This window comes from Caenorhabditis briggsae, assembly GCF_000004555.2.
Source record: "Caenorhabditis briggsae complete genome, chrIV, whole genome shotgun sequence".
Lineage (NCBI taxonomy): Eukaryota > Metazoa > Nematoda > Chromadorea > Rhabditida > Rhabditidae > Caenorhabditis > Caenorhabditis briggsae.
This window is the reverse complement of record NC_013487.2, coordinates 6,668,044-6,695,897: the sequence shown is the minus strand read 5'-3', so window position 1 is coordinate 6,695,897 and position 27,854 is coordinate 6,668,044. Positions and strand designations below refer to the sequence as shown.

The following is a 27,854-nucleotide window of genomic DNA, read 5'->3' as shown; positions in this document are numbered from 1 at the left end:
TAGTTGAGCAATTTTTTACATCTTCGACAGGCACTGAGATGAATTGGCTCAAAGTTACAAGTTAAGGGCCCTGCTATTACAGGTTTTACCGTAAATCAGACCATCTTAACTCACCGGAAATCAATCAACCTCCCAGACACGTCCAATTGAAAAAGAACAGAGTCAATAGGATTAGTTTCGGAATCAAAAAATTCCAAAAGAAAATCAACTTCTTTCAGAGTTTCTAGATCACATTTTCACTATCCGCGAAGTGGGATATGACGGAAAGTTTCATCTGAACGGAGAGCCAGTTGAAGATCTAGATGTGAGATTAATCATTGAGCATACATGTGCTGATTGGAAAAACGGAAAGCCTTTGATAGCGGGACCACAAGTGGTGTCTAAAATCGGTGTGAAGTAGACATAGCATTGATGTTGGTAATATAGAGTTGAGTCATTTTTCTGTGCATTTCGATCCTACTAATTTCTACATTCTGAAGACGATTTTATTGGGTAAAAGGTAACTAGAAGGCATTGGTTTGATTTGAGGTGAATTTTTTACAGGATGCTCTTTGACAGCAAGCACCGATTGCAGAAGGGATATACTCGAATGGAATTTTTTTAATTAATTTCTTTTAATGAAATATAATGAATTGAACTTTTTCCGCTTTCTAGATTTTTTTCTTTTTTTTCTAGAGTCACAGTCTGTCACAGTCGAAGATTGCCCACAATTGTCTATTTACAAGTTATAAATTATTTACAACTAAAAAATCTATGACTTTGCTGTTTCTCTTGATTAGAATGATAAATGTATCTTAAAATTTTATAATTATTTTTCTCTGAAAAAAAAATCACTTTTCAGAAAATGTTTATCTTGAAATTCCAGGTTTTCTATTTATTTTCAACTGCAGAATCTCGACTGTTGGGAAGGAGTGCATGAAACGAGGAGACGCAGGCGCGGAATTTCGGAGCGTCGTAGTTTTCAACACGTTTTCAACATAATTTTTTGATGAAAAACTTCAAATTTTAGGCTTGTTTTGCTGTTAAAAATCGGAAAATTCATAAATTTTCAGACAAAATGCTCATTGACGGGGTACTGGGACCTTCAGAGTCAGGAAAATTCATCGTGAAACACGGAAGCTTGGTGAAGGTCAACGAAAGCGGAGTAACAAAAGTCGCTGAACAGGTCGACAATAATTTGCAGCAAAAAATTAACCAATTTTTGCTTTCTCAGATTCTCGAAGCAGCCAAAGACGGATCTATCAAAGAATCATTGTTCCTTTCCCCAGAACTACACCCGAAAAGCGGCGATAAGGAAGCAGTTCAGTGGTAAGGCATTTTTCTCAAATTATATCTTCAAAACATCGAGTCTTCCAGGGTTTTCCTCGTCGATACAATCAACTTCTCATTCTGGCCTGACGAGGGAGCACATTACGATGTCAGCTGGAATGGAAAATCTTACACTGGATACTTCTCTGCTTGTGCCGCTGTGAACAAGGCTTTGGCTGCCGGGATCCCGATTCTATCAGCCGAATGGATGAAAAATGTCAGCGAAGAAGAAATCGATCACATCTTCAAATCAGATTCCGGTCACTCGATTCCTTTGCTTGGAGAACGAGTCAAAGCTATCAACGAGTCGGGAAGAGTGCTGCTGGAGAAATTCGATGGTGAATTCTACAACTGCGTAGTGAAATCCGAGAAATCTGCTCAAACTTTGCTTAAGTTGATCGTAAAAAACTTCACCTCATTCCGTGATTTTGCCGAGTTTCACAACCAAAAAGTTTCCCTTCTGAAAAGAGCTCAAATTCTGGTTGCTGATGTTTATGGCGCCCTTCAAGGACACGATGAAGTTGGAGACTTCAAGGATATCTCTTCGATCACGATGTTCGCTGACTATCGAGTTCCACAAGCGCTGGCCTATTTGGGAGCGCTGGATTATTCCAAAGAGTTGTTGGATCAAATCGGAGAGGGAAAGAGATTGGAAAACGGATCAGCAGCAGAAGTCGAGTTGAGAGGAGCTTCCATTGCCGTTTGTGACGTAAGTTATTTTCTTTGATTTTGATCAATTGTCATCTGCATTTACAGGAAATCGTCGACAAAATGAACGACTTGCGTGCCAACGATTCTCGATTCGCCGGTGTTCGTGAAGTGACCGCAATGGAAGTCGACGTCTTCGTTTGGGGATACAGAAGACTTCACGCTGCTGATGTCGAGAAGAAAATTCCGTTCCACAGAACCCGATGCATCTACTATTGATTCATTCTTGTGTTTTATAAGTTAATTCTAGTCATTTTCTGTTGTTTCTAGTCGCTTTTTTTGTTTTTCGTGCAATCATTCCCATTGACATTCATCAACATTCCTGTTTCACATTTCACTTTCTTACTTTACTGAACGAGTTTTTTGCTTTTTCAAAAGATTTCTTCAACTTGAAATGGTTTTTCAGCCACTTTTATTTATTATTCTGTCGTTGTGTGTTCAATTTCACAACGCTGTGTTTTTAAGACCAAATGTTCAAAAAATTCGACGAAAAGGAAGATGTGACTGGAGCCACACAGCTCAAGTCCAGCGTTCAGGTTAGTGACAGAGGAAAAGTCGATAATAATTGGCTTTCCAGCCAAGAAAAGCTTCGAAACAAGGATGGAATGTCGAAAGTTCCGAGTTTCAAGATTCGGAAAATTTGATTTTCAAAAATTTTCAAGTGAAAATCTCACTTTCCATTCACAACGCCGCTTAAATTTAGTTGAAAATTGACAAATAAATGTCAAAAATGAAAGAAAAAACTGAAAGAAATTCCGCTCGAGACCCACAAAGGAAGTTTTCGCGTGCGCCTTTGACATACCGTAGTCCAAAAAGCTCTACTTAATTCTGAAAAAAAATTGGAAATATTTCGGTCGGGATTCCGTTCCGAACATCCCTCCCACGAAAGAAAAAAAACTACTTCATAAAAATCAATAAACATATTGTCATTTCAGAAAGGAATCCGCAAGAAGTTGATCGAAAACTACCCGTACCTGGAACCACATCTTGAAGAGATCCTCCCAAAGAAGGAGAATTTCAAAGTAATCAAGTGCAAGGATCATATCGAGCTGCTTGCCGATCATCTCGGAGTCGTCAGATTTGTGAAGACACGAAACACTGACTACATTCCAACGCTGAGAACACTTCACAAGTATCCATTCATCCTCCCACACCAACAGGCATGAATATAGCTTGCCAGAAATAAGTTCTTATTAAAAATAATTTCAGGTTGATAAAGGAGCAATCAAATTCATCCTCAATGGATCATCAATCATGTGCCCTGGTCTGACATCTCCAGGAGCGAAACTCACTCCACAAGTGCCAAAAGACACCGTCGTTGCTGTGATGGCTGAAGGAAAAGATCATGCTCTGGCTATTGGGTTGATGTCAATGAGTAGTGAAGAGATTCAATCGATCAACAAGGGAAATGGAATCGAAAGTCTTCATTATTTAAACGACGGACTGTGGCATCTGGCTGAGAAACCATTGAACTAAGCCTGCTGGGGAACCCTGTTAATGGATATGCTTTGCCTAATTTATCGAATGTTTATTATCTATTTGAATCTTGAGATTGTTCAATTTATATGACCTTCTTCGTTTTCTGTTTCTTCCACATTTTTAATTTCCGTTGCTGCTCTTTTCCTGTTTTCATCTCGATTCTCATAAAATTTCCACAATTTCCCGTCGAGTTTCTTGATTCTCTTCTCCTCTCTTTCGATTCGCCACCAATGTCTTCCAACTGACTCGCTTCGTTTTTTCTCACTTGCCTGAAAGTAGTCAGCTCATAGGAGCATAGTAACTTCAAACTCACAGATTCGCCTGATGAGTCTGTCGAAGAGCATGAAGTTGGCTTGTCAAACTGCTCAAACGGAAAGCTTTCTCCGAAAAATCGTCGACTAAAACTTGAAAAGAAGTATCCAGATTGCATTGGTACTTCTCAGTGATCTGATTGCAAACAGCAAGACATCCCAGTGCTTCACTAATCTTGCTGTTTTGTTGTTCGATGTTTCTGAAAACCGGGAGTTTCGGGATAACGAAGAAACACGAAGAAAAAAGAAACTCACAGCTCAATCGCCTCCAACAGACCTCGTTTCTCGAAATAGTTGGTTCTCTGAGCGTGCAAAGAGCCTTGTATTTTGGCGAATCTGAAGTTAGTATGCTGGTATGCATAGGAGCGGTGAAAGAGGGAATCTCGCAGCGGCGGTCACGGCCGAACTACTGTAGTTAGCGAATATTTCTTACTTTCGGGCTTTTTTCTCGACTTCAGTCCGTTTTCCGACTATTTTTTAGATTCAGAAACATTTATTTTCTGACTTGTTTGGAGATTTTCAAGGCGAAAGTTGTCAAAAAGCAATAGTAATCGAGAAAAAGACGAAAGACAGCGTCGATGTTTTTTTTTTACAAATCGCACTGAACGAAACCTGGACATTTCGGAAAAAAAAACGCACGAACTGAAAGCTCTACTCAGATAATCGACATCATCTATTTTCGGCTTCTCACTGATGTAATTGGCGAAATACTGATTGTCAATGCATAATGATGGAGTGATAGTTGGAATTGGAGGAAGAGAAGGAGCAGGATCAGAGGGGATGGGTTCTTCTTCTGATGGCACAGATGGAACTTGCTGGAATTTTTCAGAAAATTTTGCTGTTTCGCTAAATGCATGAATATTCTTGAGATGTTAACCTACTGTTTTGAATACCGCCCCTACCGAAAAGCTCAAAAAAATCTTACACGTTTCTTTTCTTTTGCTTGAATCGATGGAAGTTTCACATATGAGATCCTTCTTGTCGACTTCTGCCATCTTAATTTTGATGAGGACGCATCAGCTGCTGAACAAAATTAAAAATTAAAAATCTCGAAAAAGGCCATTTTTGAAGGTTTACCTGCAATTGGAGGAAACATTTTTCACAATAAAAACTAGCAAAGAGTTGGTGAAAGAATGCAGTGAGGGGAAAGGAATCATTTTCTTCCTCAAAGTATGAAGTGTGGAGTTGAAAACTTGTGCAATGAGCTGGAAAATTTTGAAAATGGAGATTTAAAAAAAGAGTTTGAAATAAGAAGGATACGGAATGAACATGATACCATAAGACTTGTAATTAAAGGGTCCACACACTGTCAAGTTAGAGCTCATTTATTTCGGTCCCTAGGAGAGATATCAACAATCTGCTAACTGATAAAATGTGTGTGATATTTTGATAAATATTTTATTAGGTGGCAACTTTTCGATATCTTTCACAGAAAACGATATAAAATGGCTCAAAGTTCAGAATTGAAAGAGCCTTCTATCACAGGTGTTTATAAAGTTTTATACATTCAAAATAGAGGTCCAGTATAAACAGACAGTATTGGAACAGAGGAAAATATGTATTATTCTCAAACAGAAGAGAGCTAAAGTGGTTTTGCTCTTTCATGTTGAATTGGCTCAAATTTAGTTGTCTGGAAATAGGTTATACGTTTTTTGTATAGAAGTTTCTAACTTCTATTTTTTCCCAGTTCAAACAACTAACTGTAAAAATAATATGTTGTTTTCATACAAGACAACGCAATATCATTTCAAAAACTTGCTAGTTCACATACATGTAACTGAAAATGTTCGTTATATTTTAGGCCGTAACTTTATTCTTTGTACCAGAATACCGTGTGTTTACACTATTGTCTATTCAATAAAACGTGGGCGCGCCGCAGATTGCAAAGTGACACGCCCCTTTATGAAACGCGTGAGAAGAGGGAAAAGGGAACGCGTTTCAAAAAGGGGCGTGTCACTTTGCAATCTGCGGCGCGCCCACGTTTTATTGAATAGACAATATGAGCTCAATTATCTCAATTTCTATAAGAGTTAAAAAAAACTCTGTCAACTAATAATTTGTTTTTCGTAGTAGCATCAACATTTTATGAGTTGACAAACTTTTGATATCTTTCATAGCAACACAGATAATTGAGCTCAAAGTTGACGGTTTGGATGAGCTTCTATTAAAGCAAATACGTTATCTGCGAAAAAACACTCGAAAATGGAATCTTTGCTATCACTATTTAACAAGGCCTTCTGAGCATCAGTGATGATAGGAAACACATTTTAGAAATGATTGAAAATCTGGGATTTCCACTCGAAGGATCCAACGGCTCGAATGTTTCAGACACAAAAAATGAAATGGTTTTTGAATTTCAGAATGTGTTCTATCAGAAAAATCATAATTGAAAACCTTGTTTTTGTAGTCACCAACCTATCCATCCCCCCTGTTATCACTGTGAAGAAATGTCTCGAAGCCTATTTTATCTTCCCTTATCATCCATAGCAACCCTCGAAGTCGACTAACGAAGCTTCTAAATCAACAACTTTACTTCAGTAGCTTCTCCTTTTCCAAAATAGTGCACCTTTTTGTTTTTCATATCCAAGCGTCTGCGATTTTTAATTAGTACCATTGGCATGTGACTCTTCACATTTCCGTATCTCTTTTCTTTTGTTATCCCTCTTTCCCTCTAAACATTCGAAAATTCTAGATTCAAATTCTGCAAATTTAAATAACAACTTTCCCTTTCCGATGAGGAAAAAGGGATCAAAACATTTCTCTCTACTGCAGCTGTCTGACCTTTCCAAAACATAACCTACAGTATCCTGTGTCTATTTCGAAATTCAAATGAAAGAGAGATTCAAATGGTGTGAGAGAAAAGTAAAAAAATTGTTTGATTAGTCGAAAAAGATGAAAAAGTAATAAAAACTAATGGTCATGAGAGCCCGCGGAACCGCCTTTGTTCTGCGACATTTGATCAGCAATAAATGCATCTTACAATATTTTTAAATACGGTTTTTTGTCTTTTATCTGTGAATGTGCCAAAAAAGCTCTATAACCCTATTGGCTAATCGTCAAACGTCCTTATTCATCCGGAAGCCTCATTGCCTCCTCCCGGCTTTCCGAAAAAAAAGAACGGCGCCGATCCATCTTATTAGACCCCCGTCCCAACCCATTTATATTCTTCTTCTGAGCGCCTTTTTCGTCCTTTTCTATGCCTCCTGTCCCATCTCCAACCATGTTATTGTGTCATCTGGTGTGTCCACGAGCAGCCGTTCGGAAGGACACCGAGCCTTTTCGGAGAGAGAGAAAAAGAGAGTAAGACCCATCTAATTGTAAAAGAGAGTGTATGGATTAGGGAGAGTCAGCAGGTATCATACTTTTTGCCTATCCCATTCTTGCGTCATTGCCTTAGTGAGAGCAGACATCGAGAATGTGTCTGCTGGGAGATTCATAAGCAGGTGACCAGTCGTAATCGTTTCTAAATAGGTTAATATTGTAAACCTAAAGAGAGCCAGTGTGAGGTTGGTAGAGCCTAGTAGTCCATAGCTACAGTAATACCCAACACTCTTGCCGAATAACCTGTAATATAAGGTCCCCCTAGCTTTTAGCTTTGACCCATTTTTTTCGGTTCTTGTCAAAGATATGAAAAAAGTTGTCAACGGTTAAATTGTTTCTCATGATGTCATAATTGTTTTGTCATCTGACAAATTCGTGATATCTTGCATAGAAAGTGAGACAATTGAACTCAATTTCGTTTTCCTCTCACTCAGTTAGTAACCCAATATGATTTACAACCCCTTTCAAGATCAGCTACCAAACTTTTTGCACTTTCCATCTAACTGACTCACTGATTCATACATCTGTGTCTTCTGCTTTTCCGTGTTTTTACTCTCCTCTTCATCGTATTATCGCATAAAAAATTAAAAGAGGCAGAGCCTAGTCTACAGTGTCCAGTTTTGTTGTTTACCAGTTCATCTGCACAATTTTTAGAGGGCAAAACACTATGAATCATAGGCTCTTCTATTATTCCTCTTTGCGTTCTCTCTCTCTCTCTCTCTCTCTCTCTCTCTCTCTCTCTCTCTCTTTTAAACAAAATTAAAACTCTCATTTTTCAGGTAATATGTATTCGAGACATCAGAAGAATTCGAACCATCAATCAACGGGTAGTAGAGATGGACAATCTCAATCTCTTTTCCAAAAACAACCACGGAATAGGAATGGAGACTCAGTGAAACTGTTCACAAATCTTCGAGAGATCAGTGAGTATCAAGTCTATTAAGATATCAAATAAATGCATCTCTTTTCCAGTTTTCAAGGAGGGATTCAAGATATTCAAATACACCGTCAATGTCACTTATATAACAATGAAGGATGGTGGAAAAACGGAGACTTTCGTTGAGGTCTCGAAATCAATAAGAAAAGATTCCCAGCTGGAACAGGACAAGATCAGAAGTTTCAAAGTGGTCAAGGAAGCATTCAACCTGATCAACCAGCTCAGAGAGGACCGTCGACCGAGATTCTATGACTGTCAAGGATGTCTGTATACGTTTGCAACGTTTTTAAAACCAAGTTATTCGATCACTCTCAAAGATGGAATCTCAACAAGCCCGGTTTTTTTGAGAGCCAGCTTCCAGATGACCCGATCTCGAGAATCATTTGAAATGACCGTTGAGGATATCAAAAACACAGTGAGCAAGTATCCTGGAAATGAGAACAAGTCCCTTTTGTACGCTCTGAAGACAATCATCGAAGGAATGATGAATCCGTGAGTTTTTAAAAAAGAGTTTTCGTAGAAACGTCTGATTTCAGAGATACTGCTTTTCTCGCTCCCGATGGAATGCTCCATCTAATCAATGGCAAAACTGTTGGGTTAGTTTTCTTTGAAAAATGACTAGAAAAAACGAACAAATTTATAGATTGGGTCCAATGGAATTCGAGGAAGGAATTCTGAGGTCTTCAGCTGGGATCAAAACAGAAGTTAAGGCATTGGAAAGTACTGGAACTCCAAAAGTGTTTGCCTCTCATGACCGTGAGTGACTACCGTAAAACCTCTAATAGAACGACACCAGGATCGTCCACTTTGAGCCTGTATATCTCACTTCTTTTGAAAGTTATCAAAAAGTGGTTAACTAGTAAAATGTTTATCAGGATATCAGCAACATTTTACTAGTTAGCCACTTTTTGATATCTTTCATAGAAAATGAGATATATAGGCTCAAAGTGGACGATCCGGGTGTCGTTCTATTAGAGGTTTTACGGTATATTAAAATTTAATAAAAAATCTTGCATTTTTAGTGAGAAATGACTTGTTTCATCCGGAGAAAGCCCCACTTTTTGATGTGCTAGCTTCATTCATGGGGTTTCGAAACGATTTGGAAGCCACATCGAATTTAGCCAAAAAGATCAGCAATGCTGTCTCTGGATTAGACTTTACACTCAACTACGGAGACTATCCGGATCTTCAGGAGGATGAAGTCATCTTCAAAATCGATGGATTTTCAAAGTCCGCCAATGAAATCAAACAGATAGTTGCTGATAAGGAGATGAGCTTGAGAGAGGTTTTCAAAGCGAAAGAGAGAATGATAAATGGAGAACAACAAGATGTCGACTTGGTGAGTTAACATGTTCTTAAAAACTGCTTCATGAAGCTCTTGATTTCAGTATTACGGAGGAAAACCTCATATCACCAAGAAGTACACGGACGACATGGTAATATCGATGTTCTTGGAATCAGCGGCCCCTGGAATCAGCTTCAGGAAACAATTGGAATTGAGAGGAATTGTCTTGAAGAAACCAAAAATTGTTTTCCGCAATGGCAGTGCTCAGACATTCCTACAACCAGTGTCTCTGAAAAAATGGACCGTCGTGTTTGTTCGAAAGGAGGAAGTGGAGTGAGTTTTCCTTTTTGAATCTTACTTTACAGAATAAAACTTCAGAGACCTCGTCGAAATGCTGCTAGAGCAATGGAATCAACATGGAATGGAGATTGCTTATCCAAACGTTGACTGGATGGGCCAGGATAATAATTTGGAGGTGGTATTTCACAAAGCTCAGAAGCGGGAGAAACAATTGCTTCCATTCGTTACGCATAGTCGTTATGCACTTCGAAAGGACATCGAGTGGATGGAGCACAAATATAGGATTCCATCGTTGGCGATCGATTTAAAAATTGCAAGAAAAATGGTAGAGGACAAGGCAGTCAAACTTGATTTGGCAGATCAAGTGAACAAAAAGACCCAAGGAGTCAATTATGCTATCTACAGCGATGTGTTTCGAAATGGGAACGATCTTGTGATATCCATCTCCTTCTCGGAGCCATCTCCCAAATATGCCAAAGTAAGAATATTGATTTTATTCTCTCACATGATTTTTTGTTTTCAGTATCCCTTCACCGTTGGATTCGCAGCAAACACTTCCAACCACCCGCTAGTGTTCACAAGTGAATTCTTGTATTCCAACTCGGATAATATGGTTGGTCTTTTAAAAATATTTTTGTGCTTCAGGCTACAAATTTCCTAGGATTCGGGTGCTGTGCTCACAGAAATTTTCTACAAGTGTCTCACCGGGACTCGAAAGAACCGAGGAGAGCTTCCAACGAGGTTGATCATCTATCTAGATGAAGTTCCGGAAGAAGAGTTCTGGCGCATAGATCATCATTATGAGCCCAGTTGTGCCGAGGCATGCAGTCAGATGGGTGCAGAATATAACCCTCAAACGACGATGATTGTGGCTACTCAGAAGCACAACGAAAGATTCTATAAAATCGATGACAAGGTGAGAGTTGAAATAGAAGTCGTTGAAAATCTGTTCATTACAGTGTCTCATTTGGAATCCAGAGCCGGGAACTATCATCGATCACACCGCGGTTTCCCCGGTCTTCAACGAATTCTACCACATTGGGCCATCCACGTCATACAAGAGCACAGTAAAGCCTGCGAAGTATACTGTAGTATACGCATCCGACCCAGTGGATATGGAGCATCTGGAGCAGTTAACCAACGACTTGTGCTACTGGAATCAATTGAAGTCGGAGTTAATCAACGTCCCAGCTCCATTGGACATGGCGCAGAAAGAAGCCAGCAAAGGGATACAGTTTTTGATTGATAACGGAGGGTAAGTAGTTTCAATTATGGTTGGTTATAGTAGTTTCTGAATTTCAGACCAATTTATATGGAGGATGGAGAGGTAGATCTGGCCGAGACCAATGCCAAATACGGATATGGGAATATGAGCGAAAAGCTATGAGAGCTATGAGTCGACGCGCTTTTTTGAATAGGAATCTTCTTTGATTATATATCGATTTTTTAGACATTCGAACCTTCTTTTTCTAAATTTTTAAATTTAAATAAAGCTTTAAAGCTTCCTTATCTGTATATTTTTGAATGATCTACCGAAGGTTCTAGACCTACTGAAAGTATTTTAACGTTTGATCTACGTCGAAAGGAATGTCTCTGAAAACAATGATTTTCGTTGTTTCTCTGATTGTGATTAATGCCTGTTCTCAATTTATTTGTCGTTATGATTGTTCTTTTTTTCTAACCTGAAGTTAACCTGAAATTCAATTTCCAGAGATGATGTTACTGGGGTATCAAGCTAAGGCTGGGTCTTCGATCCGAAAGAGTTTTGGTGGAGAATTCGGTTCGAGGTGCATAATCCCAAATTCAACTACTCACATTAATAATAACAACACGAAAAAAGTCAATTCCAACGGCAATAACGTTTCTAACATTCCAAAAACGACAACTTCCGGTAAGACTTCTTTTCAGATTTTGAAAAACTTATCATATATTTTTTTCAGCACCACTTCCTTCAGCTCCACTCTTCAAGTACAAAGTCTCTGTAAAGTACACCTACTCTATAGAATTTGGACAAGAAGCAACTATTGAGTTCTCCGATTCAAAATCAAAAGGAACTCTACTAGAACAGGCTAAGAAACGATGCGCTCATCTCTACCGAAATATTATGCACCGATTTGGTCAAGAAGGAAAGTTCGTATATAATTGTCAGTCAACTCTCTACAGCTTCAATGAAATCTTGGAAGAGGTATTTTTTGTGATTTTCATACATTTAAAAATCATCGAATTCACAGAATTGCTCATTCACTATCTCTGAAGGGATCTCCCGACGTCCGAACTTTGTCAGAGCTCAATTTTCCCTCGAAAGACAAAATGATCCAGTTGGCATTTCCAGAGACACATTCTCAAAAGAAAAACTTCATTCGATTTCCGCGAAACATTTCCGATCCGGAAAATGCAGACACTACCTGATTGATTCTCCATTTGCACCTTTTTAGATTTGTATAGTTAACGTCCCCAGTTTTATCTTCTGCATATTTTCACTTATATCATTAACCAATCTGTTTCATTGTCAAATAAATACTTGAAGAACGCAATTTTGAATTAACCTGTATGCACCTACTGCATGGCGGGAAAAAATGAATATTGTTTTCTTATCAAACTAGACACCGCACTGATAAAGTGTTAAGTAATAGAGGAAAAGAAAGAGGAACAGAGAAAAAAGGTAATTGTTTTTTTTCAATGTTTCTATTTTCAAATTTTATTCGCCATCTAAAAATTTTAATTTCGGAGATTCCAAATCTTCCAAAACTGGAACTTCGGAATTTTCAAACTTCAGAGTTCCGTTGTTCTGTTCCAATGACAACAATCCCCAAACGCTGTACTCGAATATGTATATGCCGCACCTTCTTCCCATTTCGTAGCAGAAAACGTACATCTGAAATTCCCACGCTCTTTTTCCTCTCTCTCAAAATTTCGAATCTGACGTCTTCTGAAAATCCTTTCGTATATCTTCGGAATTCCTATTTTTCCCATTCAAAAGTTCCCTGATCAAAGTTCGCTTTCTTTTTCAAACAATTGCACTTTATTTGAACAAAATGCCGTTTTTCTCCCATATTTACGACTTTTTTTCCCATTGCGGAGAGCCATTTCAGTACCCCATTTCATTACAGTAGTCCTAATCGAATAATGAAGAATGGGAAACTGACCAGCACATGTATTTATACTTATGAGGAAGGAAACTACCTCTTCCTGTATTTCTCTACATCTCTATCAGTGAAGTCCTTCTGATTATGATGCAATCGAGGCTTGTTTTGAATATTCGACGAAAAAGAGGGGACGAGTCGTGTCGGGTGCGTTGCTCTTTTTGCTTGAGATAATTGCAGCCTTCGAAAAAACTCGTGGGCATTTCTACACCTTGGCATTCAAGAAATTCCTTGGCTTCCAGTTTTTACCAACTTCACTCTAAACTATGCATCAATACAGCATATTTTGGTATTGTCTATTTAAAAAAAGCGTAAGCAATCGAGGTGTCCTCAGCAAATTTTTGGCACATGTGCCGCTACTTGGGGCACCGGTGCCGCTGCAACGCGGTAATCGTGCCCGGGGGGGGGGGGGGGGGTGGTTGGGGCACGCGTGCGTTTTGCGTGCCGCTGCCGTGCCGTTGCCGTGCTCATGTGTGCCTTGTTTTTTTTAAATTCTTTCTTCAAAATCAGATCAATTAATCACGAGATTTTCCTTAAATTGGACAGTTTATTCAAATACAAATACTAAAAAAGAGTAATAAAAAAAGAAAGAAAAACGATCATTTAAATTTGTAGAAGAGATTGTGTCGAAGATGTCGAATTTCGATGAAAGTAACTTTCCTACTCCTCTTCTCCAGCTTTATTGGCGTTGGGCTTGGCACGGTGTTTCTGAAAGAACTTTAAAGATTATTTACATAACTAATTGGATGAAAACTCACATTTCTTTGGACGAATTGCCTTCCCGAAAATCCATCGGAAGTTGTCTGGCACGTTTTCACCAAAGATCAGCGGAACTGTAAAACATAGGGATTAACATTAACCTTTCGAACATTTTTTTTGAACACTGTCATTTCAAAATAGTTCAGTTTTTCACATCTCGCCCACTTACATATTTAATTTATGATATTCATCTTGTTGGTCGTAAAATACCTTCTTCTTCTTCAGTATCCCCCCACGGTTTGACGACTTCCCTTCTCGTCTTTATAACTGAAAAGATTTCCGACATCATTATTACTTGAACATCTCTCAATTCACCTATTTTCCTTCGGTGTCTCTTCCAACGGGACATCTGGTACAGGCAGGTCTGAAACCTAAACAGAAATATATTTCATGATTTTCCAACTGAAAGCTTAGAAAAACAAAACCAAATGCCATAAAACGGTGAAAAGTACAAAAATTTATGAAAATGAATGACAAGCTATTTTCGCAACATTTTCGAAACTCTATGGATAGAGATGATATGCGCAGGTGGTTCAAGAAAGGGCACGGTTGCGGCACGCCACATGCTTGCTAGGGGCACGGGTGCGGTGTTCCAAGGGCACTTTCAACGCGGCACGGTGCCGTTTGGATGCGGATCCTGTGCCCCTCTGTGCCCTGGCGTGCCGAAAATTTGCAGAGTCTACTAACAACTAAGTCCCACCCCCATTTTTGTTTACCATTAGTGCGGCGCACTGTTCCCGTGAAACATTAAAAGGGGCGGAGCCTAGTCTACAGTATCCACTTTTGTTGTTTATAAGTTCGGCGCAATTTTTTGAGTTGACGATACGTGGTCTACGAATACGACAAAACTCTATGAATTATACGCTTTTCTGTTATTCCTCTTCCTGTTCCTCTACCGACATTTTTTCCTATCTGTTTTGATTCACAAATGGTCCATGATGTAACATAATCGCTCTCGTCACCTGAAACAGTCATTTGTTCTTTCTCGGAGTATTATGCCGACCGGCGGATAATACCTTATATTTGACCTTTGACGGATGGTATTGCACACCCCTCTCTCATTGAGACTGTTACTCTGCTTCCTAACTAAAAATGACGGATTATTGTAAATGAGAATCACCAAGTTCTCGATAGAAAGACTTTCGGTCTAGTCAAGCTCCAGACTAAACACCCTAATGTACAAAAAAGTAAACAAAATCTCTGGTTTCCAACGATATTTTCTTCCAATGTTTTCACTCCTCAAGGCTTAATCCAATCTATTTACAAATTTTAAGACATGACACGACCCTTTAGCAACAACGCCGCACTTCTGGTGTGACCTAGGGGCGGAGTCCAAGTCGACGATGTGTGCGCCTAGGCTGTTTCTGTGGATTCACTTGTTTTCGAAAAAATATTCCATCAGGTTGAGGTTGCAGCCAACCAACCCGTCTAATAGTCCCTTTAATTCTCAAATGCAAAGATCAGTTTTTAATTTCGTTTTCACAAGCTTTAAGTGTTACTATGTAATTTTCAAAGAACTACGATTCATCGAAGTTTTGAAACAGATCTCTTAGTGAATTGATTTCGATGGCTTAGAATTCTCAATCCATTAAAGCATCAATTTTTGAAACATAGTCTACGAATCCTACGTAAAAATCATACGAATAATAATAATAATAATAATAATGCTTTTTCATTATTCCTCTTCCTGTTTCCCTAGTGACCTTTTTCTCATCGGTTATGATTCACAAGTGGTCCATGCACGATATACACGTTCTCACCAGCTAAAAGTGTCGTCTGCTCTCTCTTTCTCGGAGTGTTGCGTTTGATACTACCTGTTTGACCTTTCACGGATGGTATTGCACAACTTTCTTACTAGTTAATACCAACGATTTAGACTGTTACTCAGTTTTCCAACCACAACGGAGGGATTGTCATTTATGAGAATTGCCCTCTTCTCGAGAGGAACACTTTCGGCCTATTCAAGATCCAGACCTAATACCCCAATAAACAAAATTTCTGGTTTCCACATTTTTTTCTTCGAATTAGTTCCCTCCTCAAGTCTTTAATTTAATCTATTCTTACTCTTCACGAAAAAGTTGCAAAAATCCCAATCTTTCCGCTTTAATGCACTTTCAAATCCAAATTTTAGGCCTAATATTTTCCCTTTCCTATGACACGCCCCATTGGCAATAGCGCTGCACTTTAGGTATTGCCTAGGGGGCGGAGTCAAAATGGACGATGCACGTCTCTGCTGTGTGTTGGCTAAATAGGTTTACATGTTTTCGTGAAAGATATTCTTATCAGTGTTAAGCCCACCCCGTCCAGTATTCCCTTTTATTGCGGTAATAAATCCTCAAATTCAAAGGTCATTTTCCGCATTTTATTTTAGTTGCCGAGAGAGAATCTGACTCTTCTCTAGGTAGAAAACACACCCAGACAGACACACACTCTCTCGCTCTTTTGTGTTGTTTCCAAAGAGAACTTATATATCTTTTCACTCTTCCCTCCGCAACAATAAATACATTTTTCAACGTCTGCCCTCTCCATGCTTTTTTTAATCTGGGTGTTTCAAAAGCACTAAACAGAAACACATTACTGATTAGTCTAATCCAATTCCAGCTAAATCGTTTTATCTCATTTTTCGCTTCTTTTTTTTTGAAATCCCTCTTTACACCTGTCTGAAATAGACACACGTTCTCTACCAGAGACCAAGAGTCCAAGAATTACGTTTACATCAAAATTGTAGGTTTTATCTCTCCAGTCATACCAAACAACAATTCTAGGCAAGTTAACACGTGTTTTCGAGGTCTTGTATACTTTCTGACTCGTTTTCTGTGCTCTGTCCGTGCCGTCTTCCATTGTCGCTCTCTCCCTCTCTCTCTCTTCACCTCTTTCTGATTTATGCGGGTGGTCAAAAAAAGGGAAACATGTCCATTTTGTATAATTTCCTCGTATCTCTCTGAAAAATCTCACACATACTGTGTTTTTTCTAATCGTATCTCTTTTTTTTACCACTATGACCTACAACTATAATGAAAGGACGAGAGAACCAGAGGGAGCGGGATGTCTTCTTTCCTAATACTTGTTTATCTATTCCTTTTCTTTCATTTTGAATAAATTTTGAATAAAAGTTCTCTGAAAGAATGATCCCCCTAACTTTCAAAAGAGCCAATGTACCGTATTTTCTCTAATAGAAACTCACCTCTATTTGAAACCTTCTTGTTGTTTTCTAAATATTCCTGCTCAGTTAAGAATTTCAAACCATCTGAATCCTTTTCTCTAATAGAACTCCGCCCTGACAAGACGGTTGAGAAATAGAAGCCCATGGGTAGGCACCGCAATGAAAGGGGGCGGGGCGACCAAATTTTTCTCCCCTTTTCAGAAATCCATCTTTGAAGGCTTGTACCGGGCGTTAGAAACCCATTATTTTTTTGGTGAGAACTTGTCCCTATGTAATCGACTACGCTGAATCCAATGAAATTATCAGTTCTTCGATAACTTTATTATTTTGATTCGAAAACTTCGAAAAATAGAAGTGGGACTGACAAAGTGGACTAAAAGTGTTGGATGGAAGTTCGCGCCATTAGATTTTTTAATGGATTCTGATAGTTTTTGAACTGGGGGATTGGATTTTGAAATAAAATCAAAATTCTAACGACGCCCTTGTTTCACAATTTTCAGCCAAAGTTCCAGCTAAAATAAATAAAAAATTTCAGCGATGACCCCAATTTTTTTTTGCATATTATGGTAAAACTAAGTCTTGTGTATACTTCTGCCAATTTTCAGAAAGATTGGATACCTCTAAGTAGTTTTGATACTCATCCGAAAATTCCAAACTTTCAAAATTTTCAGTTTTTGGAAGTTTTGAAGGTGACACAGGTGAGCGCCACCGATTTTCTTTTCACCATAAGCAAAATTTGCCACTAAGAGCAATTATAATTAAAAAATTCTATCGACGCCCTTAATGTGTTATACGTCTGTTTCCTTATCTATCATGGAACAACTTGTAAAAAATAGGAAAGAGGCAACACCGGAAGGAGACGGCAGGCAATGAAAAGTCGTCCTTTCCTCACTCTCATCTATTGCTTCCAAGGGAAGTGCAGCGGTGGCAGACTGGTTAGTGGGCGCGCGCACCGATCTGAAGACCGAAGTTCGCATCTCCCATGGGGTTTTTTGTTTTTTTTCCTTTTTTCAATGGTTTTTTCCTTTTTTCAATGTTATAAACTTATTCTTTTCGTTTTTTTACCCTAAAAACTGCTTTTCCGACAAACCATGATGCGATTTTGATGAAAAAACAGCGCTCGGAATAGCGCCACAATGAAACCGCGCCGCAGCTAAGCCCCGCCCACTTTTCTGCGCACCGCAAAAAAATGAGGAGAAATTCAGTACATTGAGGTCTGGTATAAAAGGGGCTGTAACTCGGGATTGAATGAAGATTTTTCCCTGAAATTTTGGGAATGGACTTCTATAAAGTAGGAGAATACAATCCAACAATAAAAACTGGGAAAAGTCTATTTTGAAAATTTTGTTGTGGTGCCTACCCATGGGCCTATATTAGAGAAAGCTCGTAAAAGTTTGGTAGCTCATTTCTTGTAAAATATATCAAAAAGTAGTCAACTGACAAAATGTTTTCGAGATCATGATAAACCTTTTATCAATGGACTACTTCGGGCCTTCTCTTACAGGAAGTGAGAAAAATGAGCTTAAAGTTTACTGCTTGGGGGCTTTCTACTTGGGGGCTTTCTACTTACGGTATCTGTATGGGAAAGGTGGTTATGCCTGATTCAAAAGGTTCTCGGTTTCCATCTATGTCAACCCTTGTCCAATTCGCACCCAGCAAGGCAGAATGCCCAATTCACAAAAAGAATTATGCACAGATCTAAATAGGCTTCAGAAAGATTATGCGTCTGAGAAACTACATGTTTGATCGAGTGCAATCCGCTCTGCTCAAAAAAGGTGTCCTAGGAGACGCAGCTTATCTTGCTTAGTCAGGATATTTTAGGCGATGACTGGGTAAAAATGACTGCAAAAATCGTTGATCGGTTTGGACGAGTTTGGCTTTCTTTGAGCATGAAGTCCGATTTTTTTCAATATTTAGTTTCTTGTTCCTTGTTCCGTCTTCATTCTTTCGAGTGTTTTTTTTTCGTTCCGTATTCTTTATCCCTTCTTTTGAATTTGAAATTATGTTCCGTCGTCTTTCTTCCGCCTTCCGGATTTTTCCATCTCATTCCTTCTCCCATATTCCTTTGTCCGGATTTTCAAAATGTTTTATTCCGCTCAACTCTAGTGGATAGTCTAGAAACCGGAAATTTCGAAAAGCTTTATCTTTCATAATTAGGTTCTAGCACAGAAAATAGCCAAAATCTTGACTTTTTGAAAAAGAAATAGCGCTTAACATGGTTCTACCGTAGCCGCTCTATTATCACGCTCACTTTGTACGTTCACTTTGAGCTAAATTATCTCGGTTCCTATGAGAGATATAAAAAGTCTGTAAACTGATAGAATGTTTGTAATTTTACGAAAAACATTTTATTAGTTGACAAAAGATTGATATCTCTTGAAGTAACCGAGATAGTTGAGCTCAAAGTACATACATAGGGTAGGCTTCTACAAGAGCAAATACGGTATCCTCGAAAATTGCACTTTATGGGCGGTTCGAACAATAGAGAAAAAAATATTTCTGAAATTTTACCTCTGCTAATTTTCTATGTAGTTTCTACATGAGAACTCCTAATTATGACCAGTGTCTGGAGCTGACATGTGTGACAAACACGGCGTGGGAAGAACAAAAGTTTTGCAAGTAAAAAAACAACTAGAGCAGAACAACTACCATCCATCCTCTGCTCTTCTAGTTGTCAGCCGGTTCTTCTCTAACTGATTTGCACGCTTCCGCGAATGTTGATTATTGGTGATAATGAGCTTATTTACAAAAAAAAAATTCAAATTCGCCGCATTAGGTTGCCCTGTATTACTCCTAGCCAGTTTGATCCTTTAAAGGGGGACTCCGACCAAAAATGTTTATTGTATTAAAATGTGTTAAAAGTTATCTATTTTCCGAATATTATTGCGAAAAAATTCAAAAAAATCCGAAATTCTCAAAAAACGCCGTTGAAAAGGAAGAAAATTCAAAAAAAGGTGCCGCCGGGGGACGAGGATTTTCAGTGAGAAACCTAGGCCACGGAAGCGGGCGCCTTTCCTATGTGGCAAATTTTCCGGATTTTTTTCAATTTCATGTCCGGCAGGTAAAAAACGTAAAAAACCACTGTCGGCGACTTGAAAAAAAGGCTGTCAGGTGCCGTGGCCTAGGTTTCTCACTGAAAATCCTCGTCCCCCGGCGGCACCTTTTTTTGAATGTTCTTCCTTTTCAACGCCGTTTTTCGGGGATTTCGGATTTTCTTTGAATTTTTTCGCAATAATATTTGAAAAATAGATAAATTTTAACACATTTTAATGCAATACAAATTTCTGGTCGGAGTCCCCCTTTAACACTCAATTATTACTTCAAAACCACTAACTCTTACACTCAACTCTCACTCTCAAAACCACCAACTCTCAACTCTCAGTTTATTGTTGAAAAAGAAGAAAATGATTTTTGTTTGACTGAAAAGAACCATCACTTCATCTTTGTCAAAATTTTTATTGGACTACCTATTTTTCTGACTTCCAAACTTTTTAAAACTTTTCCTTTCGTTGGTTTTTTGTCTATTCTCTTTCTCTCTGACAACGTGTATGGTTTTTTTTTCACAGATACAAAAAATGTCTATTCATGAGAAACTTGGGGAACTATCCCTTCAAGAAGCAGAATCCATCAATGGCTCAGCCTACACAAATGGTACCAGAAGCAAGAAGAACAAGTATGGGACCGTTCCATTGGCTCCGAAGCTTGTTTCTCATTGCAGTCAAGATGCTGAGATCGTCCAAGTCCGGACCAACGTTCGTGAGATCGGTGAGTGATTTTTGGTTACTCCTTTTGAAAAATCGCGGTAACTTTTCCATGTTATGCCCATTCTCAGACGAATATGAAGTTCCTGCCGGTCGATTAAGGTATTGCATTTACGTGAGAAAGATCCTGTGACAGGACAGCGGCAGGAAGTTCATTCTTGTCTGATAGTGAGTGTTATTCCATAAACTAGACAATTGGGAATATTTTTGACAAGCGCTGACAAAAAATAAGATGATAACGCCAAATGACTTTGGTTAGCTTATGATGCTACTTTGCCAAGCTTTGAGATTTGCATTGTGTGAGACTAATACTCTAAATCATACTTGTAAAATTCCGGGCCGGGCCTGACAAGGGAACCATGTTTAGCCTTCATCTCAGAATTTTTTCTAAATTTGCTCATTGATAGTTTCAAATACGGACTTTCTCGTGGTGTATTCGGTTTTCTGCATAAATTTCTAGAAGCCGAGAAAAATCCATCTGAAAATATGCTGTTTTTTTGGTCTCCTTCTTCCCTTCCACTTTCCCTCCTTTCCTCTACACATTCTCCACTGCGGAAGAAACGAGCAACAGTGGCCGAGTGGATACACAGGTCCTGGGCGCGCATACGCATAATGGATTGGCGACGGAGGACGCGCCGATGAATTGGGTACAGGGAAAGGACGCCGGTATGGGGCATATACGGGGCATATGGGGCACACCGCCGCCGCAAAGCATCTCCTCGCCTGGCTTGCTGGCACTCGATGAAATGAACTAAAACGTTGGTTGGGGGTTCCTATAAGTATCAGTTAAGTTCTATTGTGATGTGATTTTGTTCAGGTCTTCCGATTTCGTACTTTTCCTTTATTATTCCATATTTTTTTATATTTTGAACGACATATTACTGATTTTTCGAAACTCAATGTTTTGGTTTTTAAAAAGACTTATGGCAGTTTCCATTTAAATTTGATATGCAATCAAAAACAGAACAAAATGGGAAAAAATTCGCTAAAAATTGTTTTTTTTTCATTTGTTCAAAAAATATGTCTCACTTTCTTTTTTTCGAAATTGCATGAAAAATTGGAAATTTTTATAATTTACACTTTGTAATTATTGTATGCTTACCAACTTACCTTTTACTCCACCTGAAAATACGATTTTTACAATAATTACAAAGTGGAATCAAAAAATCTCAATATCACCTATTTTGGCGAAAAACATAGCAATTAACGAGTGAAAGACATGTTTCTGCAAGAATTCAGTGATTTTTTATTCTGTCATAACTCTTTTTCACAAAAAACATCGAAGGAATAATCGAAAAACCAGAAATGTAGGCTCGAATTGACGAAAAATTGACAAAGTTGCCGGTGTGGATTTACGGTAAACAATGGGCGCATCCGGGATTTCGGAGTGTTGTAGTCGGCCTACCGTATCAGACCCATATCGCACACATCGCCCACCCACCCAGAATCTATCTAGGATACGCGCGCATTCGGAACACTCGATTCAGCCTCTCCCGCATCGCACACATATGAGACTCATCGCAGCTCGTTGTTCGCAATATGTGTCAAACGGACTTCTAGAGGATCGCATATGGATTGGGTCCTTTATGCGCATCATCGCCCAGGATCTGTGTAGTGGGGATGAATAGTAATCACAACTAGTTTGGGGTTCGATTCCGACACTGTCCATTTTCTTTTTTCTTTTTTTTTTCTTTGATGTTGGAGGAATGCTTTGAACTTTTCGAAAATCAAAACTATGTTTGATCTATTATTTCAGTAGGAAAAAAACTCGAAAAAGATAATTTCTGAAAAATTCTTGAAGCACTGCTGAAAAGCCTTATCTACTCAAAATGTCAGTCGAAATCCCCCTATTTGATCATATTGGTTGCGGAACTGTCATAAATCAGTCAAGAAGTATGTAAATCTATGTTTTCACAATACTTGAGTGCTATTGAGTGATTTTCGAAGGACTACGATTCATTGGAGTTTTGGAAGAAATCACTTATTTCGGATTTCAAAGGATATAGGCTACAGAATCTTGCGAAAAGACTCATTTTATCATTTTTATGCGTTTAGAATTCATTTTAGCACATTAAAAAAATTTTCGAAAAATTGAAAATTTCGCAAAGGGGGGCATAAATTTTTATGGCAAAAAATTTTTCAACATTTTTTTTTGAAAAATGAGGAAACTTTGCCAGATTGTAGAGAAACCTTTAAAATTGCAATTGACACTCAAACAATGCCAAAAAACTCCCATTAACCCTTTCAAAAACTCACTCCAAAAGTGAGAAATTAGTACTGAAATCACTTAAACAGCCCTTAACTCGACTTCTAGAAATTTGTGCAGAAAACCAAATACATCAAATGAAAGCCCGCCCGTATTTGAAACTATAAATGAGCAAATTTAGAAAAAATTCTGAGATGAAGGCTAATCATGGTTCCCTTGTGAGGAAAATTTCAAGGCCCGGGCCCGGCCCGGAAGGCCCGGTAGCAAAAATTTTGTCATTTTGAACCGAATTTTGAGCTCTCAATACAATTTTCTATTTTTTTGTGCTTTTTGGATTGTTTGTCTGTTTGATCAAAAAATATCAAAAAAAAACTCGAAAAAAAATTTTTGATCGAAAAAAAATCACATAAGGGTCTCCCTTTTTTTTGAAATTTTAAAGACTTTTGGAATGACAGGCCCGCCGGGCCGGGCCTTCGAAATTCGGGAAAAAGCCCGGCCCGGCCCGTTACAAGTATGCTCTAAATGCTCTAATATATGCCAACCCCCCCCCCCTTTGAGCTCAATTATCTCGGTTCCTTGAAAAGATATCAAAAAGTGCACAACAGACAAAATATTTTTGAAAATATGATGAACATTTTATTAGTTGTCTACTTTTTGATAGCTTTCGAAGGAACCGAGATAATCGAGCTCAAAATGCACGTAAATTGCCGACCTCTATTAGAGCATTTACGGTACATCTCACCGTAAGCTAACTGTATCCTCGCAACAAATTTTTTTTCATTTACAGTCTTAGTTTTTAGTCTTGAAGCCAGATACCACCATATATCAGTATATGGTGGCTATCTACTATGTCTTCCAAACACCCGAAGGAGAGTTCCGAGTCGAGATGTCCAACTCCAGACGCAAAGGAGACGATTACCAGAGGGATCTAGCAATGTGCCGAGGAGTCTACCGCCGAGCAGTTGAGCACTACCCGCAACTCCAAACAGGCGGACCATTCTTCTATGACTCACAGAATAGTCTTTGGAGCCTCTCCCAGTTGAACACGGAGGTAAGATAATCATAGGCTGTAGATCTCAATAGATTTTTTCGTTTTCAGAAATTGTCTTTCACCATCTATGAAGGTGTCACCAACTTGAGCAACTTCATCAAGGCCGACTTCGTCTTGTATCCCATCGAGGTCGCCAAGGAGCTCTCGACCAACGATATAGAGAATACGGCGACACTCGCTCCAGCCGACGCCGACAAGCGCCTCCATCAGGCCATCACGACGATCCTCGCTGATGGACCGAAGGCAAAGTAAGTGTTGGAAGTCTGACAGCAAGTCTTCAACATGTTCATTTCAGTCCAGACGTTATCACGGTGAACGGCACTACTCACTACAGTGTCCGGCCTGTGATGGGAGCTCAGGAAGCTATTTGGTTCCCAAATGGAGATCGATCATCGTTGCTGGGAGTAACACGAGCAGTGAAAACGATGGAAGGATTCGAGAAACAAGGAGTCTTCATGTCCAATGACAGTGAGTTTTAGTTTTTGAATCAACATAGGTTGGAGAATATATGACTTACCGCATTTGCTTTCCCAGAAGCCCACCCTACAAGTGCAGTTTGAGATTAATTATCTCAATTTTTATATGAGATATCAAAAATTTATCAACTGATAAGTTGTTTTTCATAACATCACAAATATTTTATCAGTTGATAAGTTCTTGATATCTCTCGAAACAATCGAGATAATTGAGCTCAAACTGCACGTATTCGGTGAGCTTCTATTAGAGCAAATACTGTATTTTACATTGACCCAAAATTCTATCCCTGAATTTTAATTTTTCAGTGAGAATCTCTCTCTTCCATACTGGAAGAAGCCACATGACCCTTGCTGACTATTTCCGAACTTTCCAAGGATTCCACTACCACTTGGATCGGAATGACGTGGTCGCGAGGAACATGCTGAAAGCTCTGAAGAACTTCCGTGTATTGCTGAGCTACGGAAAGCATGCACGCGATGGGAACGACGCGAAAACGATTCCAATCCGAGGATTCGGAAGGAAGCCGATGGACCAGGAATTCAATTGCCGGATGGAACGCTCACCAATGTCTACGAGTACTTCCGCAACCGATACAACGTTGAGCTGGAATTGACCGAACTGTGGACGATCGAATCTACTGTCCAATCTGGTGGAGTCGGATACTACCCACCAGAACTCCTTCGTGTCATCCCGAATCAGAAGGTCACCTGCCAGCAAATGACTCCTCAAGAGCAAAGTGCCGTCATTCGAGTAAGTACACAGTTGAATAAATCTCTTCAATTAATTGTTTTTCTTGCAGAGGTCAGCAGCGAAGCCGCATGAAAGAATCCAAACCACAGACAACGTGGCAGCTGCTGTAGGATTGGTGCCACGGGACTTATCCGGATTCTTACAAATCACAGAGCCCCTCGTTGTATCCGGAATCGTACTCAAGGATCCGATCGTCCAGAATTGTGGAGGATTCTACAATGCCATGAGGCAGGAGAAATGGGGAATCGTATTTCTGCCATACCAAACTGTCAGGTGAGCGTTTTTTTTTCAAAATTTCAGTAGTCGTAAATTGGAAAACAAGGCAGTGGCAGTTCTCTTAACATTTTTTATCTTGGTGTCCACAAAAATGACACCGCAGCTAAACTGAGCCATTCGGCAAATTTTTCAGTCATAATAATATTTTCCAGGAACGCCGAGAATGTCCTCTTCGAAGAGATGCACAGAAGCGGAATGGCCTTCGATGAACCCCGCATCATGTATTTGGAACCCGACAACCAGTTTCAAGGAGAGTTCCAGATTCATCGGCTTTTCCAAGAGGCAAAAGACAACGGCATCAAGTTCCTCCTATTCATCATTCCTTCCTCCATTGACTACCAAACGGAAGTAAAGGTATGTGAGCAGTATTACGACATTTCACGCAGTATGTCAAAAAGGAGACTGCACTGAAAATGCGCCATCAAAGGGACACGAGAGCGAACATTATCCAAAAGATGAATATGAAGTTAGGAGGTCTCAACTTCAAAGTGGTCAACGACTACTTGGACAAGGAGAACCTCCTCATCATGGGATACTCGCTCTCCAAAACGCAGAATTGGGAGACTCGGTAAGAGTTTTCAATTTAGGGATTCTTGTTATGCCTTGACTTTCAGGAGGTCACTACCGTTGGCTACGCATCAAATTTTATGGATCATCCACAAAAATTTGCAGGCTCCTACAAGTTTGTTGAAAGAACCGACGAGGCGAGCTTAGATTCTATAATTGAACTTCTTCAGTATATGATTACTTTGCAGACGTTCTCCACCATCATACACGAAACCCTCCGTCACAGTCTACAAAAAGCGAGACGAGCAAGAAATATGAGAGCGGAGAAAGTCGTCATCTATTTTAACGGAATCAGCGAGGGTCAGCTTGCAATGGTCAATGAAGTTTATGCTCCACAATGCATCGAAACTTTCCAAAGTCTCAGAAAAGATTATGCACCGGAGCTAATCATTTTGGCGGCTTCAAAGACTCACAACGAAAGATTGTATTTGGATAGTGTGAGTCATAATGCGAAGTTTTTCGACCAATAATTGTTCTTTTTTAGCGTGGAGTTCATAACCTGCCAATCGGAACTATCGTCGACACCACTATCGTCTCGCCGGTCTTCAACGAGTTCTACCATGTGGGAGCGAAGGCCATTCAAGGAACTGCAAAGCCAGTCAAGTACACAGTGGTATATTCCAACAGACCGGTGAAAATGGAATGGGTGGAGGGGCTCACCAACACCCTGTGCCACGAACATCAGATCATAAAGAGCCCGATCAGCATTCCAGTGCCTCTTTATATTGCCGCAGAGTGTGCCAAGAGAGGTTGCGCCATTTTGGAACACCGCCAGAGGTAAGATAAATCATAGTTATATAATCTCGGGCCGGCACGCGGGTCGAAATTCTCGACGGGCCGGGCTGGGCCGGGGTACATACAGACGTTGATTTTTTTGATTTTTCTTCGAAAATTCTGAAATTTTTTCAATAATTTAAAGAAAAACGACCTATTTTTCGACTACTTTCTACTTTGTTAATTTTGTTAAATAATGTAACTTTTTTCTTGTTCAATTCAAGAAAAAACTACCCAAATTTTAATTGGAAAATTTTCAACTGTGGTAGGCGGGCCAGGGCCGGGCCGGGCCCTGGCCCGCCTAAATTCGTCTCCCGGCTCGGCCCGGCCCGGCCTTTTGCAACTATGAGATAAATGTTTTACCTTCTTCATAACCGGTTCCATTTTCCAGACTTGCTGTTGGAACCAGGAATTTCCTTACTACGGTTGCAGAAACAGGAATTATGGATATGATGAGACGCATTGCGGGAGGACAAGATACAATGCTTAAAGATTCTGTTCATGTTGTTCACTCTCATCTTTCCTAAACTTTCCATGTCTGATGCTCTCCTCTGTATCTGTACAACCCCTATCCAGTTGATTCTTCCTTACCTCATCATATGCCTCTCATCTAAACCCACCTCTCTCCACTATTTTTCGGTTTCTCTTGATCTTCTTTTGGTTTTCCTCGCTACCTTTTTCTCCATGCACCTGAAATTCTTGTTAGTTCAACAGAGCATCGTTCACGATCTCCTTCGAGCTTTCCGATTCTTACTCTTCGCTCACTCTTCCTATCTCACCAATTTTCCCACTAAAATTTGTTCCTTGTCCTCCCGGATTCATTGTTTTTTGAATTGTTTATCACCTCCTTCCCTGGTGACTGTTTGATAACTTATACTGTACCCCTGTCCCCACACTCTTGATTCTAATAAACTGCACACTTGGAAGAGCAAGCCTTGTTTTTTTTTGCGATCAAACTTTCAGATCCCTCCCTCAATCTGCAGCCGAATACTCTCGATTCTTGGGTAGACTGTCAAAAAGTGATTGCTCATCTATTTTTCCGTGAGAGTGATCCCTCTCCTCATCCATCCATCCATCCACGACTAACAATCCGCGCACACCACATGCAGTCAGTAGCTCTCATTTATGTGTATGGCTGTCTCTCTGGATCGCATACTCTCTCGTATACCTCTAACTCATGTTCGGTATAAACACAAGTGTAATCTAGAGAAAAGAGTATGGGATTGAAAAGGACGCAGAGAAGGGGACCCAAGTAGTTTCTGGCAGTCCGCGCAGCAG

At 39.5% G+C, this 27,854-nt stretch overlaps 7 protein-coding genes across 7 annotated transcripts; 6 read left to right on the top strand and 1 right to left on the bottom strand.

Annotated features, from left to right (window-relative positions):
- Window positions 1–1,057: 1,057 nt before the first annotated feature.
- On the top strand, window positions 1,058–3,492 carry CBG05511 (the record flags this gene model as incomplete). The annotated part of the gene is given in 8 exon segments (XM_002633582.1): window positions 1,058–1,165; window positions 1,214–1,308; window positions 1,357–2,017; window positions 2,065–2,229; window positions 2,231–2,255; window positions 2,482–2,552; window positions 2,952–3,176; window positions 3,226–3,492. Coding segments are annotated over 8 exon segments (1,617 nt in total).
- Window positions 3,493–3,577: 85 nt separating this feature from the next.
- CBG05512 lies at window positions 3,578–4,902 on the bottom strand (the record flags this gene model as incomplete). The annotated part of the gene is made up of 6 exons (XM_045235373.1): window positions 3,578–3,764; window positions 3,809–4,006; window positions 4,062–4,142; window positions 4,419–4,621; window positions 4,732–4,829; window positions 4,884–4,902. 6 exons carry the CDS (start codon window positions 4,900–4,902, stop codon window positions 3,578–3,580), a joined length of 786 nt encoding a protein of 261 aa, XP_045092968.1.
- A 3,009-nt stretch (window positions 4,903–7,911) lies between these two features.
- CBG05513 lies at window positions 7,912–11,036 on the top strand (the record flags this gene model as incomplete). Its single annotated transcript, XM_045235372.1, is given in 10 exon segments — window positions 7,912–8,050; window positions 8,100–8,556; window positions 8,574–8,660; window positions 8,708–8,820; window positions 9,087–9,403; window positions 9,453–9,682; window positions 9,728–10,262; window positions 10,311–10,565; window positions 10,609–10,904; window positions 10,952–11,036. 10 exon segments carry the CDS (start codon window positions 7,912–7,914, stop codon window positions 11,034–11,036), a joined length of 2,514 nt encoding a protein of 837 aa, XP_045092969.1.
- Window positions 11,037–11,362: 326 nt separating this feature from the next.
- Window positions 11,363–12,084, top strand: CBG26379 (the record flags this gene model as incomplete). Its single annotated transcript, XM_045235371.1, has 3 exons — window positions 11,363–11,540; window positions 11,590–11,843; window positions 11,881–12,084. 3 exons carry the CDS (start codon window positions 11,363–11,365, stop codon window positions 12,082–12,084), a joined length of 636 nt encoding a protein of 211 aa, XP_045098442.1.
- Window positions 12,085–17,583: 5,499 nt separating this feature from the next.
- On the top strand, window positions 17,584–17,784 carry CBG26380 (the record flags this gene model as incomplete). Its single annotated transcript, XM_045235370.1, has 1 exon — window positions 17,584–17,784. The coding sequence occupies one exon, from the start codon at window positions 17,584–17,586 to the stop codon at window positions 17,782–17,784; it is 201 nt and encodes a 66-aa protein (XP_045098443.1).
- Window positions 17,785–18,293: 509 nt separating this feature from the next.
- CBG26381 lies at window positions 18,294–18,867 on the top strand (the record flags this gene model as incomplete). Its single annotated transcript, XM_045235369.1, has 2 exons — window positions 18,294–18,404; window positions 18,508–18,867. 2 exons carry the CDS (start codon window positions 18,294–18,296, stop codon window positions 18,865–18,867), a joined length of 471 nt encoding a protein of 156 aa, XP_045098444.1.
- A 1,422-nt stretch (window positions 18,868–20,289) lies between these two features.
- Window positions 20,290–27,103, top strand: CBG05516 (the record flags this gene model as incomplete). Its single annotated transcript, XM_045235368.1, has 14 exons — window positions 20,290–20,479; window positions 21,055–21,137; window positions 23,494–23,554; window positions 23,590–23,732; window positions 23,781–23,980; window positions 24,028–24,200; window positions 24,515–24,612; window positions 24,666–24,959; window positions 25,009–25,232; window positions 25,388–25,593; window positions 25,637–25,803; window positions 25,850–26,251; window positions 26,287–26,579; window positions 26,968–27,103. The coding sequence occupies 14 exons, from the start codon at window positions 20,290–20,292 to the stop codon at window positions 27,101–27,103; spliced, it is 2,670 nt and encodes an 889-aa protein (XP_045092970.1).
- Window positions 27,104–27,854: the final 751 nt, after the last annotated feature.